This window comes from Colossoma macropomum, unplaced genomic scaffold, assembly GCF_904425465.1.
Source record: "Colossoma macropomum unplaced genomic scaffold, Colossoma_macropomum, whole genome shotgun sequence".
NCBI classification, from domain to species: Eukaryota; Metazoa; Chordata; class Actinopteri; order Characiformes; family Serrasalmidae; genus Colossoma; species Colossoma macropomum.
In genome coordinates, this window is record NW_023494785.1 from 3819366 (window position 1) to 3838259 (window position 18894).

Sequence of the window (18894 nt, forward strand, 5' to 3'; positions counted from 1 at the left end):
CAAAAGAAATAAAAAAAAAATCTAAAAATCATAAAATAGTGAAAAATTGTAAGTACTGTTTTCCCAAGTGTAAATTTAGGGGTTAGGGTTTGGGACACACACCTCCCAATAGAAAGTACCAAATAAATGAAGATATTAAATATGTTTAGCTTATTATTATCTAAATGAATGCCTTGGATTTTAATAGATCATAACATAATCCTCGTAAATATAAAAGGTCTGAGTACTTCGTTGATTTGCTAAAGGTGCTGAAGGTATCACTTTGAAAGACATTTAAAGCTGTATTTGATCATGAGGGCTATAATCGTGTATTCGGTCATAGCAACATACAGCGGCTAGGCTTCAGCCTACACTGCCGTGAATGGGCCAAAATAGCAAAATGTATGCCGTTAAAAATTTACAGTGTTAACATATAAACTTTTGACAGCCCTAATTAAAACTAGGCAGTTCATAAATATAATATTAAGCATTATAACATAACACTTCAAAAAGCGATGGACTGAATTGACTTCATTGAAAAATGTACATAATTTCCACAACACAGGTTTTTCAAAGAGAAATAAACTTAGACACAGTAATTGTGTTGCCATAGTACATCCTGTCCATGTGGAACTGATGCATTTAAATCAAGTCAGTTCAATGCATCGCTGCTCAGTGCACACATCAAACAGGTACAGTATCATGTATATTCTAGTCCGTAGTCTCTTTGCTTGTAGTTTATCGCATGTGCATGTTTAGCATGTTTAGATGTAAGAAGGTTTCAGCTCTTCTCCTTGTCTTTTTAGTGATGTTTTAGCTCACCTGCAGTGAACATTATACCACTCTGTCCAAGCTGAGCGTGGCGTCACGTTTGTAATGAATCTCGACTCCATTACCGTCCAGTAACTCTTCGATTCTGTCCGCAGGGTTTCCAAGGCAAAACAGGTCCTCCCGGTCCTGGAGGTGTTGTTGGCCCACAGGTGAGAGTTTACCTCATTATGTGTTGTTGTTGTTTGGTAGGGATGTCCAGGAATGTAAACGATCAGTCCTGGAGCCAATCCAGACGCATCGTAAAGGAGAATACCAATTTTTCACTGTATAGAAACTGGCCAACTTCTTTACAGTAGTGATGATAGGAATCACGATGTCTACAACACAAATATAGTCATTTTATTTACTATCCAAAACCACCAGTGAACCTACACGAGTCTTCTGAGTTTTACATGGAATGTTGATGATGGTAAAATAGTGATAGATCTGAAAAATTAAGTTTTCTTTAAGGACTATTTCGCCCTGCATTTAACTTTTTTAAAATGTAAAAGTACGTTAAGATATTTTTAACTGTTTAATATTTGATGTTTCTGTAAGTTTACAAGTGTATTTGTGGTGGGCTGACAGGGTCCAACCGGAGAAACTGGTCCTGTTGGTGAGAGAGGACACCCCGGACCCCCGGGACCTCCTGGAGAGCAAGGACTTCCAGGTGCAGCAGGGAAGGAGGGCGCTAAGGTGAGAAATACTGAATCACACTGATATTTCAGTCATAACCTTGACATAAGCGTGACTGTGACGCTTGTTTGTAATTACATATTAATTACATAATAATTACATGACAAAATCCATTTACAGGCAGTTTACATTTTGACTTTTTTCTGTTTGTGTTGATGTCAAAAACATCGAAAAGAATATTTTCCCTTTCCGCAAAATACGACTGTACAGCCAGCAATACATTTTTGTAACATTAAAATCAAAATAAAGTACTGATTTAATTTCAGTTGCATAGCCCTAATAGATTATCTATAAATTCTCCAGAGATTCTGCATCTATAGGCAATCTATAGCTTCTTATATAGAATCCATAAAGCAGGCTATTTGTTGAAGGTCAATTCTTTACAGTGTTACTTCTAGAATTAAGACTAGTACCAGGGTTCGGGTCAGGTCAAAGTGCAGGGAAAATTGGTGAAGGTGAATTTAATAGAGAATTAGTAGAATGTAAGTTAAGTGCAAGTTAAGTATCTATAAAGCATCTACAGTGGACAAACCTTAACATGTACAGGCGTAGGGGTGTCATTGTTCTGCTCTTCTTTTTAAACACAGTTAATTACATTGTTATACGATGAATTACATTTACAGCTAAATTACATTGTATGTAGACAATATCTCCTCTTCTGCTTTCAAACACAAGTGTGGTAGGGATTGAAAGCACTTTCAACACAATTACTTCACTTGTTTTGGTCTGGAATAATTCCTGTAAAATTAGAGCATGATTTTATTATCTCCAGCCACAGCTGGGAATTCTTTCGACTAAATTAAATATGATTTACCTAATTAGCCTCTAATTTAGAGCAAAATCACCAGAACTGAAAGTCTGTCTTTGTAAATAAGAGTTGGTAGAGAGTGAGAACTTTAGCACATCAGAGCGGTTCACCGCTGGAGGACCTGAGTGCGGCCGTGTGGCCTGCTCTTGAGTTTTTAGCATCTCTGCTATGGAGAATGGGCTGAATTGTCCCTTAAATGGAGTGCAAATTGAAAGAAGATGGAGGCCGTTTTTGAGTGCTCGTTCCTTTTCAAAGCCGGGCCGAATTCCTCTCAGCGCCCGCCGTCGCCCACCTCAGTTCAATTTCTTCTGCTACCCAATCGGAGACACTCTAATCAGCTCAATCTCCTCCGTCCACACCACCTGTCCATCACCAGTCACGACTATAGAGGGGCTTTTACCCAGCAAAACTCTCCAGAGACCCCGGTGCCCCATACGCTGCTAGATAGACGCTACTTTTTCACTATTTCTCCTCATTTGGACGTAAATATTTTTCAACACCCCATTTCCTCGCTTATATTTGCTCAGCATTTTGAATTGATTAGTTGTGATGTGCAAAGTGCTGCATCACATACTCGCCTCAAACGGACTTGTGTTTGTGGTTACTAACACTGACACGCACTGTTATCTATAAACATGGCTTTAAGTGTACATAACTAATATATACAGTTGCAAGTTTGGGTGGCATCAACATTTTTTTGCTCCCTGTAGAAGATGTGATAACTTATTTTATCTTAAATTCAAATTCAACAAAACATGCAGTTTGACCAGCGTTCAAAGTTTTGCATACGACTCTTTGCTTATATTGTATAATATTATCAATTTTAGGCTTTACTTGTCAGCTGCTACTGTTTGTAGCTATGCTGCATTCTTTTGATCATGTTTTTAGATAATGGTAAATGCATTTACATGCACTTAATCTGATAAATGCAGAAAAGATTTTCTTAGTAATCCATTCAGAGCATCTACATGCAGTTGACTAACCAGATAATGGAGAAACTCCAGGTCTACATAAATCAGGCAGCGACCAGATTTCTGCTTTGCAACCAGCCAATAAACTCACAGAAGAAGACGTGGCATAGAACTTAAATGCCATGCCTCAGCTTTTTTTAAAACATTAAGTCACTTTAGCGGAAAAATATAAATATACATCATCTAGAAAATGAAGAATATCTAAATTTCCTCAAGCATATATTTGTTTGCAGCATCGCTCCAGACTCTTTTGTTGCCGTCTCACGGTTGCTGTGTTAAACGCTCCGTGCTTATTTCTGGTACCACCATCTGTTTTCGCACATGCACAGACTGAGAAATCCGAAAGAAATCAGAGTAAGGGTACACATGCACTGAGAAATCTGATTACTGAGTTAAAATCCAGCGCTCTTTTTTTTTTAAATCAGATTTATAGACCCTAATTCAACCTAAGAAATCAGAGTGTGCTGTTTACACGACCACTTGAATAATCAGATAACTGCAGAAATATGATTGGATTATTAAGTGCATGTAAACACACACTGTGTCATACAGTGTAAGAATCCATGTAATCGAGTCTATTTGAGGTTACACCTCCACACAGTTTGAGGTGATCGAATGATAGTTGAGGCGTGTGGTTAGGACAATGCTAATTGGTGGGGCATAGACTTCCATTACATGTTAGCTACATTAGCCTTATGATAAACTAAAGAAGCAAATTTCAGACACCAAACATGTTTTGTCTGATTGGCTACGTTTAGGGTACTGGGGGGAATTTTGTAGTTTTGAAATTGCAGTTAGAGTTGGAACCGATCTGATATCAGCAGAACGTGCTGGATAGGATATCAGAGCAAACAGCACTCACTCACTCACACTGAGGTGTTTGATCAGGAAATCTCTACTTTTAGATGCTCTTCTTAAGGGAAGGGATTCAATAAACATAGCTCATTTTAAAGCTTAGTAGCTTTAAAAAATATCAGATCTGTATCAGTCGATACTCAATGTTTCAATATCAGTATCGGACATGTACCGTCACCGTCAATTACAATGCAAACATACTAAAGTTAACAAAGACTAGTGTCTGTAAGTCCTCAGTAGGAGATCTGTGGAGCTCCATCTGTCACTGTGTCCCTGATAAACTTAATGTGACAGTGTTGCAGTCTGTTAATCAGTATTCTGATCCACGGCTGGTGAATTCCAAGGCCTGCGAGGGGTCTCGCGGGAATCGAGTCAGATAGTGCTTACTCAATTTATTTCAGCTTCAGCCTCAAACTTTTTTATAAAGCATCCGTCAGTGTCAGTGTCAAAGTGAGAGCAATATAACAGGGTCGGGTTTGATCGTCTTTTATTGTCCTGGAGCGATCGGTGGACCCCCTTCCCTTTATAACGCAGTTAGTCAGGCTCTCTGGACACATTCTGCTATACACTGCATTTTCTAAAGGCTAAAAGAGCTCTGAGAGAAGAAATGATCTGTAGTTTGTGAGTGCTTCACTGGGCTTAAGCTGTAAATGTCCAAAAAGACTTTTATAAGATCTGCAGAGCAGGTCAAAGTGAAAAGAATCATCGTAAAAACACATTTAAACAAAATGGTAATATCTCAATTTAAAATAAAAAAGAAAAAATACAAATAAATAAAATAAAATAAAAATATAAATTTAACTAAAATATTTTTGTAATATTTTTAATAATGTTTAACTTTTTTCTTTCTATTTTACAATAATAAATACATTTTCAGAAATTGCAAATAATAAAAAATGAAATAAGTCAAAAACTGTTTTAATCACAGTATGGAAATGTTTAAGAGCTCATATATTAAGTAAACTTTGTACTTTTTCAAAGTGATTGACCTGTATGTTTGTGTCTGTAGGGAGATCCAGGTCCTCAGGGTCCTCCTGGGAAAGACGGACCCCCTGGGCTGAGAGGATTCCCTGGAGAACGAGGACTTCCTGGAGCACCGGTGAGCCATCATGCAAACATTCTGCCCAGTTCTTCAGTATAAGCTTTCAGGGGGACTCATTTCAGCATTAGTTCATTAACAGCACAGTGCTACACTACAGCTCTCTCAAGGGGGCTTCAGTGGGACACGTTACCAATTAACTAAACACACTCTCCAGTCGAACACACTTGTTTTTTTACTGTAGTGGTGAATGCATTATGCTAATTAGCCTCACTGTGGCAGGAGAAGGTTTTAGTCACAGTGGACCAGACTTTATTTATTTATTTATTTATTTATTTAGCATTGCTGCCTCACAGGGTACACATTGTTCTCGCCTAAGTTTCAGGCTTTACAAGACGTGGTTGACGAATGCATGATGTTTATGATGGACAGCCAGTTGTGTTAAACATGAGGAGACTGGTGGCTCATTTTTTAAACAAGGAAGAAATCAGACTGTGGAACTATGTAGAAATGATTTGGTTCAACTGTCAAAAAGCAAAATTCTTCATGTTACTGACCGTGGGGTCCACCTGCTTCAGTCCCTGATTGATCAGAAGGTTGTTCCTGATTGGTCATAAAGTTGTTGCAGATGGGTCAGAAACTAGCTATGATTGGTCAGAAGGTTGTCCTTGATTGGTCAGAAAGCTGTCACAGACGGGTCAGAAACTAGCCCTGATTGGTCAGAAAGCTGTTGCAGTTAGGTCAGAAACTAGCCTTGATTGGTTAGAAGATTGTCCCTGATTGGTCAGATGTCTGTCCCTGATTGATCAGTAGGCTGTCCCTGCTTAGTCAGAATACTGTCCCTAATTGGTCAGAAACTAGTCCTGATTAGTCAGAAGGTTGTCCGTAATGGATCAGAAACTAACCCTGATTAGTCAGAAGGTTGTCCCTAATTGGTCAGAAACTAGTCCTGATTAGTCAGAAGACTGGCCCTGATTGGTCAGAAACTAGCCCTGATTAGTCAGAAGGTTGTCCCTAATGGATCAGAAACTAGCCCTGATTAGTCAGAAGGTTGTCCCTGCTTGGTCAAAAGACTGGCCCTGATTGGTCAGGAGGCTGTCCTTGATTAGTCAGAATGCTGTCCCTGATTAGTCAGAAGCTTGTCCCTAAGTGCTCAGAAACTAGCCCTGATTAATCAGAATGTTGTCCCTAAGTGCTCAGAAACTAGCCCTGATTAATCAGAATGTTGTCCCTAACTGATCAGAAACTAGCCCTGATTAGTCAGAAGGTTGTCCCTAACTGATCAAAAACTAGCCCTGATTAGTCAGAAGGTTGTCCCTAATTGATCAGAAACTAACCCTGATTGGTCAAAAGACTAGCCCTGATTAGTCAGAATGCTGTCCCTAATTGATCAGAAACTAGCCCTGATTGGTCAGAAGGTTGTCCCTGATTGGTCAGAAACTAGCCCTAATTAGTCAGAAGGTTGTCCCTGATTGGTCATAAAGCTGTCCCTAATTGATTAGAAACCAGCCCTAATTGGTCAGAAGGTTGTGCCTAACTGGTCAGAAAGCTGTCCCTGATTAGTCAGAAACTAGCCCCGATTGGTCAGGAGGCTGTCCTTAATTGATCAGAAACTAACCCTGATTAGTCAAAGGCTGGCCCTGATTGGTCAGGAGGCTGTCCTTAATTGATCAGAAACCAGCCCTGATTGGTCAGACGGCTGCCCTTAAAGAAGCTCAAACCTGATTTGTTCAAGAGCTGTTTATGACCTGTAATCCTGAACTTAACTGGCCCTGGAGCAGGTTAGGCGTACAGCATAAGCTGCCGTGGTCATGTTAAAAGTGATCCACCGTAGCGAGACAGAAAATCCAAGGTTAGATCAAAGTAAGTTTGAAGCTGGCTAAGCACGAACTGCATCCTGAGACAGACCTCTGGGTGAGGACTCTTGTTTGTTTTGGTTTGGATGTATCATTTACTGAATAAATAATGAAAATGGAAAGGCTGGTAATCAGAAGCTGAAGGAGAAGCTGATGTGTTTCTGCACAAGGTCACTGGCCTGGGTTGGGCGTGGTGTTTTCCTCTGCGGTAATCTACACCCCCTCAACACACTCACACACACTCATTACTCAGAAGAAAAGGCAGAAAAAAACAACAAAAATACATAAAAAAGCCAGTAATTGAGATGTGCTGTTTTGTCCTGCTATATATGAAGAAACCCAAACTACATAATACAAAAGGAAAAACGACCACATATTCAAAGGGCCAGAATGAGAAAAGATGCGGGAAAATGAAAAAGGAATTCAATTTTAAGAGCACTAGAATCTCCCACAGTTACACTCATATTTTCTAGTGAACACTGTAAATCACTGCATCCATTGAAACTAGGCCTGATTGGTCAGAAGGCTGGCCCTGATTGGTGAGGAGGCTGTCCCTAATTAGTCAGAATGCTGTCCTTAATTGATCAGAAACTAGCCCTGGTTGGCCAGATGGCTGCCCTTCATTGTTCAGAAGCTCAGCAATGATTGATCAGTAGGCTCCCCCTGATTAGTCAGAAGGCTGCCCTTTATTGGTCAGTAGCTCAGCACTGATTGGTCAGAATGCCGTCCTTAAAGAAGCTCGAATCTGGTTTGTTCAAGAGCTGTTTTTGATCAGCGGGCTGTCCCTGCTTAGTCAGAATGCTGTCCCTAATTGATCAGAAACTAGCCCTGATTAGTCAGAATGCTGTCCCTAATTGATCAGAAACTAGCCCTGATTAGTCAGAATGCTGTCCCTAATTGATCAGAAACTAGCCCTGATTAGTCAGAATGCTGCCCCTAATTCATCAGAAACTAGCCCTGATTAGTCAGAATGCTGCCCCTAATTGATCAGAAACTAGCCCTGATTAGTCAGAATGCTGTCCCTAATTGTCAAAAACTAGCCCTGATTAGTCAGAATGCTGTCCCTAATTCATCAGAAACTAGCCCTGATTAGTCAGAATGCTGCCCCTAATTCATCAGAAACTAGCCCTGATTAGTCAGAATGCTGCCCCTAATTGACCAGAAACTAGCCCTGATTAGTCAGAATGCTGCCCCTAATTCATCAGAAACTAGCCCTGATTAGTCAGAATGCTGTCCCTAATTGTCAAAAACTAGCCCTGATTAGTCAGAATGCTGTCCCTAATTGATCAGAAACTAGCCCTGATTAGTCAGAATGCTGCCCCTAATTGATCAGAAACTAGCCCTGATTAGTCAGAATGCTGCCCCTAATTGATCAGAAACTAGCCCTGATTAGTCAGAATGCTGCCCCTAATTGATCAGAAACTAGCCCTGATTAGTCAGAATGCTGCCCCTAATTCATCAGAAACTAGCCCTGATTAGTCAGAATGCTGCCCCTAATTGATCAGAAACTAGCCCTGATTAGTCAGAATGCTGTCCCTAATTGTCAAAAACTAGCCCTGATTAGTCAGAATGCTGTCCCTAATTCATCAGAAACTAGCCCTGATTAGTCAGAATGCTGCCCCTAATTCATCAGAAACTAGCCCTGATTAGTCAGAATGCTGCCCCTAATTGACCAGAAACTAGCCCTGATTAGTCAGAATGCTGCCCCTAATTCATCAGAAACTAGCCCTGATTAGTCAGAATGCTGTCCCTAATTGTCAAAAACTAGCCCTGATTAGTCAGAATGCTGTCCCTAATTGATCAGAAACTAGCCCTGATTAGTCAGAATGCTGCCCCTAATTGATCAGAAACTAGCCCTGATTAGTCAGAATGCTGCCCCTAATTGATCAGAAACTAGCCCTGATTAGTCAGAAAGTTGTCCCTAATTGATCAGAAACTAGCCCTGATTAGTCAGAAAGTTGTCCCTAATTGATCAGAAACTAGCCCTGATTAGTCAGAAAGTTGTCCCTAATTGATCAGAAACTAGCCCTGATTAGTCAGAAAGTTGTCCCTAATTGATCAGAATTTAGCCCTGATTAGTCAGAAGGTTGTGCCTGATTAGTCAGAAAGCAACATGAATTGTGAGTCTCTTGCTACCAAGCAACAGACAAAGGAATGTTAACTGATGTTAACATTGGCCACTGAGCTGTAAACGAAAATAATGTGGAGAAACACTGGAAAAATATTGCGGCTTTGTACAGTTAAAAACAAAGACCCCAGTGCTGCCCATCATACAGCTAAAGCACTGAACAGCAACTGCAGGTTACTGCAGTCATGGAGGAGCAGTTAAGTGCTTCCTGTAATGGTTAATTTAGCGTCATGCAGGTAAACTTTAATTCGAGCCAAAAGAAAACATGACGGCGAGCTATGATATCTAACTGTGTTTACAGAGAGATTTGCTTCTCCACCATGAGCTTAATGCACACGTACTGGACTCTTCTGTGGTCAGTGTGAATGGGGAGGTTTAGTGAACTACAATGAGCACATTCATAATAAAAAAAAACCTGCGTTAGAATTAACCTATTTGTATTGTAATACACTGTTCAGTTGAATGGAGAATGAACTGAACTGGATAGTGCATTTATATTGGAATTATCCAACAATAGGGGACCTAATGTGGGGTAAACATTTCCACAGATTTTAGTATAGTTAAGCAGGTCCAAGCAGGACATGCTTGTGGTCATCTTCTCATATTCCCATCACAATGTCATCTGCCAATTTTCATAGCAATCAGATAGATATTTCTCCACATTCGAGCTAAAAACATTTTTTGAATACTTAGTTGTGTTTGTGAGTCAAATAGTTCACTCCTATTCTGTTTTAGTTACCCTCTTGATGCCTGCGATGACTGTTTTGGGGCATGTAAATAACTAGGGGTTAGTTTTAACATGCTGTTATAGCTAAGACAACCCAAAATAAACAGTGAGAAAACTCCAAATCCCCCCATTTCTATCCAAAATTGAGAGTATTTTGGAACTTTTTATAAACAGATCAACCAAAAACAGCCAACAGATGTCATGTAAACAAAATGTATTTCAGTGTATTTACTGTTCTACTTCAGAGTCAAACTGAATTCGCCACATTCAGCAAAGTCTCTTTTCACTAAATATATTTCTCTAAAAAAAGGTATGTTTATGTAATTATTTTGGAAAGCTTGTCTGGTTCAAACAACTCAAAATTCTACTGAATTAATTGTGTTTACATAGTTTTATGAGTTTACCAGACTTTATGTTTATGTTTATGTTTAATAAAACAATTATTAATCTTAATCAAATACTTTTAAAATTATTTAGTGAAAAACAAAACGTGTCGGGTTCTGTCCCGCTCTCTCCTCCTCATACTGCAGTTACAAATGACCTATTCACATTGCTGCAGTTATAGGTACAGCATGACCTTTACAGCGATAGATGACCAAACACAGCAGGCTTTAAAACCCAGTGCACTGAGTTTGAGTTTGTTCTCCAGAAGAGAAAGTGCAAATTCCCCAAAGGTTCAAACGCAGCACTAACTGGGAGAAAAAGACAGGAAGTAGAAAACAGACAGCAGGAAAAATGGAAGGCAATAAATGATTAAACAGTTGATCTGACTTAGTCAGTCATACACTGACTTTCACTCACAGCAGACACCACTGAGAGCTGAACACACCACTGAGAGCCGAACACAGCACTGAGAGCCGAACACAACACTGAGAGCCGAACACAGCACTGAGAGCCGAACACAACACTGAGAGCCGAACACAGCACTGAGAGCCTAACACAGCACTGAGAGCCGAACACAGCACTGAGAGCCGAACACAACACTGAGAGCCGAACACAGCACTGAGAGCCGAACACAACACTGAGAGCCGAACACAGCACTGAGAGCCGAACACAACACTGAGAGCCGAACACAGCACTGAGAGCCGAACACAACACTGAGAGCCGAACACAGCACTGAGAGCTGAACACAACACTGAGAGCTGAACACAGCGCTGTTCACATTCACTCCCTCATTCATTTATTCACTCCCTCACTTATTCACTCCCTCCATCATTCATTCACTCTCTCCATCATTCATTCACTTCCTCACTCTATCATTCCCTCCATCATTCATTCACGCCCTCATTCATTCACTTCCTCACTCATTCACTCCCTCTATCATTCATTCAGTCTCTTACTGTTTCACTCCCTCCATCATTCATTCAGTCTCTTACTGTTTCACTCCCTCCATCATTCATTCACTCCCTCATTCATTTACTCCCTCACTCATTCACTCCCTCACTCTTTCATTCCATCCATAATTTATTCGGTCCCTTGCTGTTTCGCTCCCTCCATCATTCATTCACTCCCTCACTCTATCATTTCCTCCATCATTCATTCACTTCCTCATTCATTCACTCCCTCATTCATTCACTCCCTCACTCTTTCATTCCATCCATCGTTCATTCAGTCCCTAACTGTTTCGCTCCCTCCATCATTCATTCACTCCCTCACTCTTTCACTTCTTCACATTCATTTACGCATTCACTCCTTTACTCACGATCTTCCTCACTCACTCTTTCACTCACTCACTTTTTCATTCCCTCACTCCCTCACTCATTTACTCCCTCACTCTTTCATTCCCTCCCTCATTCATACACTAACTCACTCATTCATTCCCTCACTCTTTCATTATCTCCATCATTCATTCACTCCTTCACCCTTTCATTCCCCCATCATGTATAATTACTTATTTCACTCCCTCACTCATGCTCTTCTTCACTCATTCTTTCCCTCCTTCACTCTCCAATGCCCTCACTCATTCATTCTCTCACTTACACACTGTAAAAAGTGTCTCCTCAGATCTACTAGTTGATTTATTTGTTACCACATTAAGTATTTTTTTAAGTAGATCTGATGAGACACTGTTTACAGTGTATGAGTCACTCCCTCACTTATTTACTCACTTATTCACTTGTCTACTTACTGCCTCACTCTTCTTACTCACTCACTCCCTCACTCAATCCTTTACTCATTTTCTCACTCATTCACTCCCTCACTCCATTCCCGAACTCCTCCATTCCCTCTCTTACACATGCACTCCCTTACTTATTCACTCACCTGTTTAGTCCCTCAGTCATTCACTCCCTCACTCTTTCATTCCCTCAGTCATTCTCTCCCTTATTATTCGCTTATCCATTTGCTGCTTCCTTCATTCACTCCCTCATTCCTACATTCTTTCACTCCCTCACTCATTCACTCCTTCACTCACTCATTCACTCCCCAACTCACTCATTTACTCATACTACCGGTTCACCCACTTGCTCACTTCTCCATTGACTCCCTCACTCATTCAGCCATTCATTCATTTACTTCTTTACACGGCCATTCTCTTACTCATTCACCGTCTCATTCAACCCCTTACACATTCACTCACTCACTGACAAGCATTCATTCGTTTGTTTCCTTATTCATTCACTCACTTACTCATTTATTCTCCCGCTCTCTCGTTCTCTCTCACTCTTGCTGACTCAGTTTTTCTTTTCTCCTCAGGTGCTGTAGCTCAGCTCCTGAGGCAGAGTTCAATTTCACAACCAAATAATGCAAAACCCCCCAAACACTCCAGCTCGCAGATTTCAAAGGCAAATAACCCGCCGCGTTCTCCATCACCGCCGAGCGGAACAGCGTCTGAATCAGCACTGCTCAAACACACACACAGGAATATCATCTAGCGCTGAGAGAGTGAGATCATACTCGATAAACCCCCACTCGCCGTCCACAGTGACGCCGACGGCCAGCCAGATCAGCCGCAGACGTGCTCAGTAACCTCAGCCGCTCTTGTTTATTATTGTTGTGGCCTCTGTGTAGCAGAACTCCAGTGGAAATCGTAGTTTGGCTTCTGACGGTCGTATGGCGTATATACAGCAGGGTGTGCTGCCATCAGAGCGTCGCCTGAACTCTGTGTATTAGAATGAATGAATGCAGTGAATTCACTCACGTTCTCTGCGAATAATCTCTGCTGTCTTTTGTTTCAAAGGGAATTTGTACACAATCCCACATCACCATCACACGCCGCTGTGCACTGTAAAAAATGGTCCATCAGTTCAGCATAAAAACTGCTTCATGTGGTAACAAGCAAAAAAAATGAATTATAATCAACTCACATATTTCAGTTGAAGGATTTGTTCATTCACTGTACTAATTTGGGTTAAATACAACTGGTTAATTTACTCGTTAACACATGAATTTTATTAGGTTGAACTGATGAACTCTTTTTTACAGTGTATGATATGCAAATCAGTTCTCCAGACTTGGTCACTATAGTTTAGTAATTACACTCAGTGACCAGTAGGGTGGGTTTAATGCTATCAGTGTAATATAATAACATTACATAATAATAGTGTTTAATATTATTAAATTAATTATTTGTTTTCAAATATTATAAAAATATCTATTTTTGACATTACATGTAAATAACTTTTAATAAAGTAAATAAATACTAATAAAGTTAAAAGGGTAGCATTATTAATGTTAATATGCTAGCATTAAGAAATAGAATAAGTTAGCAATAATAAAGCTAATAAGTTTTAATAAAGATAAAAAGTTAGCATTAAGAAAGTTAATAAGTATTAACAAAGTTGATAAGTTAGCAGCAATAAACTTAATAAGTTAGCAGCAATAAACTTAAGTTGTTGAATTAATACATTTAATAAGCATCAATACAGTAAAAAATGTTAGCAATAATATAATAAGTAGTAATAAAGTTAATAAACTTCAGTAAAGCTATATTTTTACATCAATATAGATAATAATTATTTTTAAAATAGTTCCTTAGCATTAATATAGTTAATAAGCATTAATGAAGTAAATAAGTGAGAATTAACAAAGTGAATAACATTAAAATATAGTTAATAAGTATTAACAAAGATAATACGCTGGCATTAATAAAGTTAATGAGCCCTAAGTGTTGCTACTTGATGCTAAAAGAATGTCAGTGTATGTTAACCAGACTAAAACTTATTACTGACTTTTAGCATATATAAAGTTATGAAATGCTAATAAAGTTATCAAGTTAGAATTAATAAAGCTAATAATGATTATCAATGTTAATAAATTAGAGTAAAGTTAATACGTTTATATTAGTACGTTTATGTGAATAAAGTGTAGGCATTAATAAAGTTAATGACTCAGTGCTTCCTGAGTTCTGAAGTTCTGTAAATGTCATACAGTGTGATAACTATGATCTTATTACTCTATCAATAAAAATAAAACACAATGTCAGTTCCACTCTAGAGGTTTATGACCCAGCACTAGAGACTACTTCTTATTTTGGACTTGTGAGTGTTAGTCAGAGGGGTGGGGGTGTTTTTATTGTGTTACAGTAAGATTTATCAATGCGCAGTGCAGGAAATCTGCACACAGCTCTGTTTACAGCAGTGGCGCTGAGTCCCTGTAGAGCCACAGCACCGCACAGTTTAGCGTTTTCCCCAATTTAGCACACCTGAAACAGCTTAACAGCTCATTAGCGAGCACCTTATGAGCTCCGTCAGGTGTGCTGGAGGAGGAAATCACTCATATCTGTGCTGCTGTGGCTCTGCAGGAGCTCGCTTCCACACTGCTCTTCTAAATGTACATATTTTTGGGCGACAGTGACTAAATAGTTCACGAAATCAGTTACATCTTCAAGTCATACACTTGAAACGTGCTCATTATACCTGTGGAATCTGGTCAAAAATGGCTTTAATCATGTTTTTGATGTTACATGTTTACAAAACTGGACATATATTCAATATTTAATCCTTAAAAAAAGAGATTATTGGGCCCAAAGCTTTATTTGATCAGCACTGTATTCTACTTTATTTTACACCGTAACCTTTTTTCTTGGCATCAACTAAAACAGACACTTTAGCAACACAGACTCATAAAAAATGCTACGTTCAACAATTACATAAAAAAAGTCTCAGCAGACCAAAACACACATCCAGATTGTGATGTTTGGTCAAACTAATAGAGATCTAAGCATCTGTTGTTAGGTAATGTTTAGCTACACACTTAAAGAGATGGTTCTTCAAGGGTCTTTAGTAAAGGCAGTGGTTCTGTTTAGAACTATGAGTCCTATACAGAACCATTAACAGGCCTAAATGCTTCTTTGCGTGGTGAAATTGCTCTTCTGATGTATGAATAATGTTGTATAAGGTTCTATATTGAATTATTTTGAAAATGGTTCTGTATTGGACCAAACTGGTTCTGCTTCTGTTACAAAGTTAAAGCTTTTATACACACTTATACACACAAGATGGTTCTTCAAGGGATGTTCTGTAAAGAAAATGGTTCTATGTAGAGCCATGATCACTCAAAGAACCCTTTGTATGACTAAAGAGTTTTTTAATCGTGAAAGGGTTCCTTAGATTGATGTAAAATGTGTTGTACATGGTTCTATCTAGAACCTTTTTGAACATTAAAAAGTGTTTTTCTATTGTTACAAGCTTGATGTAACAATGCAACAACCGCAGAACATGTAACAACAGCAGAACCCTTTTTGGTGGTACATAGAACCTTTTCGAAAATATACAACCCATTGTCCATCAATCTGAAAACCCTTTTACAATGCAGAGGGTTCCTTGAGGGTTCATGGTTCTATATAGAACCATTTTCTTTACTAAAGAACCCTTTGAGAACCATCTTTTTTAAGAGTGTGCAATAGCAGAACCCTTTTGGTGCTATAAAGAACCCTTTTTGAAAAGGTTCTATATAGAACCATCTACAGCACATTCTCCATCAATCTGAAAAACCCTTTCACAATGCAAAGGGTTCCTTGAGTGTTCATGGTTCTATTTAGAGCCATTTTCTTTACTGAAGAACCCTCGAAGAACCATGTTTTTTAAAAGTGTACAATAGCAGAACAGTTTTGGTACCATACAGAACCCTTTTCGAAAAGATTCTATATAGAACCATATACAACGCATTCTCCATCAATCTGAAGAACAACTTCACGATGCAAAGGGTTCTTTGAGTGTTCATGGTTTTGTATAGAACCAGTATCTTTACTAAAGAACCCTGAAAGAACCATCTTTTTAAGAGTGTACACCAGCAGAACACTTTTGGTGCTAAATAGAACCCTTTTGAAAATAGTTCAATATAGAACCACATACAACACATTTTCAATCAGTCTGAAGAACCAATTCACCATGCAAAGAACCATTTTTGTACAGAACTCATAGTTCTAAATAGAACCATTGCCTTTACTGTCTTTTTTACATGTGTAGTTAATTATATTAGCCTTATCCAGTAGTTAATGGCTGAATATAACATGCTATTATAGTTTCATTTCACTGATGTGTCAGATAAACATCATCATCAATGTGGGCTTATAAACACTCTCTACTGTAGCTCACTAGGCTAACAGCACAAGTCCCAGCTTGACGGGCAGCTCAGTACGTCCCAGTGCACGTAGGCCAGATAAGCATCCTGAGTCGAGAGGAAGCCGGGACAGCCCTGCTCTGATGAGCCACAGCAGTAGATTAAAAAGACACAGAGAGATCAGAGTGAATGGAGGGTCCCTACATGACTCGGGTTATCTCCCAGTGTGTCTGCTGACCGCCGTCTCACCGTGTATCACTGTAGAAGTGATGTGATGAGGAGTGCGGAGAGGATATGACTCACAGATTCACCACAGGACAAAAGCTTTGTCTTCTTTTGAAAATTTCTCAGTGATCTTCACTGTTGCTTTTCACTGAAGTGTCTTCTGTGGTAGAGCAGGTTTTGTCTGATAATGGCTTGACAGTTTTCTTTCGCAAACTCTTGTCAAAAGCACATATCGGGACCCTTTTGGCCCGGAGGTGGTTTAACCCCTTACCAAGCCGTGCACTTCTATAACTTAGGAAAATCTCCATTAGTAGCTTTGAAGTCCCTGTAGTTTGTGAATAATAAGCCTTAGTATGTAATTAGCCTGGGATTTTAAGGGGTTAAACACCTGAAAGGTTGGAGTGCTGGTGAGTGCTGACTTCACAACAAGGGGATCACAGGGGCTGAGTTTGGCTTACACTAATCATCTAATCTGATATTTCGCTGCTGTTGGAAAAAACCTTGTATCTCCAAAACGGTAACTTTACAGGAGAAGGAAAAAACATACTCAGCTTTTAATGTAAGTCAATGGAACCAGACTTTTTCCCAAGTCATTTTGGGCTGTTTATTTTGGTCCATTCATCATGAAATTTACACACAATATGAAGGACAGTAGGTATTTTCAAATTACGTTAAAAACTGAAAAACAACAAAAATGAGATACAAGGTTTTGGTTTATCAGCAGTGATTTACACATGATATATTTTAACTGGAAATAAACCTGGTTTGGAGGAGGTCCCTCAGTGGAACCATGCATTTTATTTCTTTAACAACATATTTAGGCAGAAATCTGTATGATTTATGAAACCATTTAATATGTGAGCACCACTGAACATTTATAGAAGTGTTTTTATTGAGGCCGTCTTTGTGGAGAGGTTTTATTCGCCCCTCATTGCTCGCTAGCAGCTCAACACAGAGTCTCAACGTTTCACGGCTCCTAGTTAATCTGATAAGAAAGTTATGACAAAAACCTTTATTAGATTGCATTGATTAAACATATCAAAGCTCTGCCAGTGAAACGTCCACTAGAGGACCCGCAGAAAGAGGCTGCAACATTATGCAAAGCTAGATGTCCCCAAACTTTTGATGGGCAGTGAGCTTGTGACCTTAGTGTTTATAACTGTTTGAGAATTATTGTGTTTATAGTTTGGTTTACATGTCTCTCTCTCTCTGTCTCTCTCTCTCTCTGCAGGGTCCGGCTGGTTTGAAAGGAGGCGAGGGTCCTCAGGGTCCTCCCGGCCCTGTTGTAAGTACACAGTTGCTATGGTTTCGTGTCACTAATGTGAAACGTTTCTTTCCCCAAAAGCAACATTTAATATTTAGGAGTCTGAGGTTGCATCAGTGGGTGGGGGTTGAGAAATGGTTCTCTAACTCCATTAAGGCTTTAGAGGATGAGTGTGTGTGTGTGTGTGAGTGTGTGTGTGTGTGTGTGTGTGTGTGTGTGTGTGTGTGTGCCGCTCAGAGGAGCACACACACGGGGAAACACAGCACGATGTGAAATCAAATTCCGTCTGAAAGAGAAATGCTGTTTTGAGCATTATTTTATTACAGTGCCTGCAGTTCCATCCGCTCTTCACTAGAGGGCACTTTTCAGCCTTTAAAATAATAGAAAGCATCCATATTACACACTATTTTTCCTTTTCTTTTTTTAAGATAAATTCATGGTGCTGGTTCATAATTACCGACTCTTCACTTTTTTACACTATAGCTGCCAAGTTAGATTCTGATGTGACGGGCACTGAAGTTGGGAACATCTTCAAGGCTTTCTTGGATTAAAAAGACATTCTGCTCTTAACAGATTCGTTTCTCTTTTTAAGAGGAGCAGATAAGTATTGTCAGGCCATAATTGCTCTTTTTAAGGGCCTGACAGGCCAGCGCCAGATTAGAACGGATGGCTGGAGTGTCATTGAGAAGACTTTCAAATTCAGCCGCGTCAGCTAGATAAAGGAAGCATTTGCATTTGTATGAAGATGCGCGGGTCTATAAATTAAACTTTAGAGAGAGACACGGTGGAGGGAGGGAAAGAGCAAGAAAGGAGAAGAAAATGAGAGTAATTAACGAGAGTGTGACATGGTTGACTTGCTATTCTTAAATAATTGATCATTAGATCTATGGCACAAGCATGGCTTGATCGTTTACTTCTGCCATCCAGTCTGCTGGCGGCTAAAGTGCAACTGCTGAGTCACCCTGCCTCAGTTAGGGTGGGTGAACAATACGCCACATCAGTACGCATAAAGCACAGCACACACACCCAGGATGG

The 18894-nt window shown here is 39.5% G+C and overlaps 1 protein-coding gene across 2 annotated transcripts in view; it reads left to right on the forward strand.

The window, feature by feature from the left end:
• col11a1a (collagen, type XI, alpha 1a) overlaps window positions 1–18894 on the forward strand; it is a 166563-nt gene that overhangs the window by 102150 nt on the left and 45519 nt on the right. For both annotated transcript variants that reach the window (XM_036581528.1, XM_036581520.1), the window contains 4 exons: window positions 906–959; window positions 1378–1485; window positions 5129–5218; window positions 17827–17880. In XM_036581528.1, the coding sequence (XP_036437421.1) occupies window positions 906–959; window positions 1378–1485; window positions 5129–5218; window positions 17827–17880 (306 nt within the window). The remainder of the gene's footprint in view (window positions 1–905; window positions 960–1377; window positions 1486–5128; window positions 5219–17826; window positions 17881–18894) is intronic.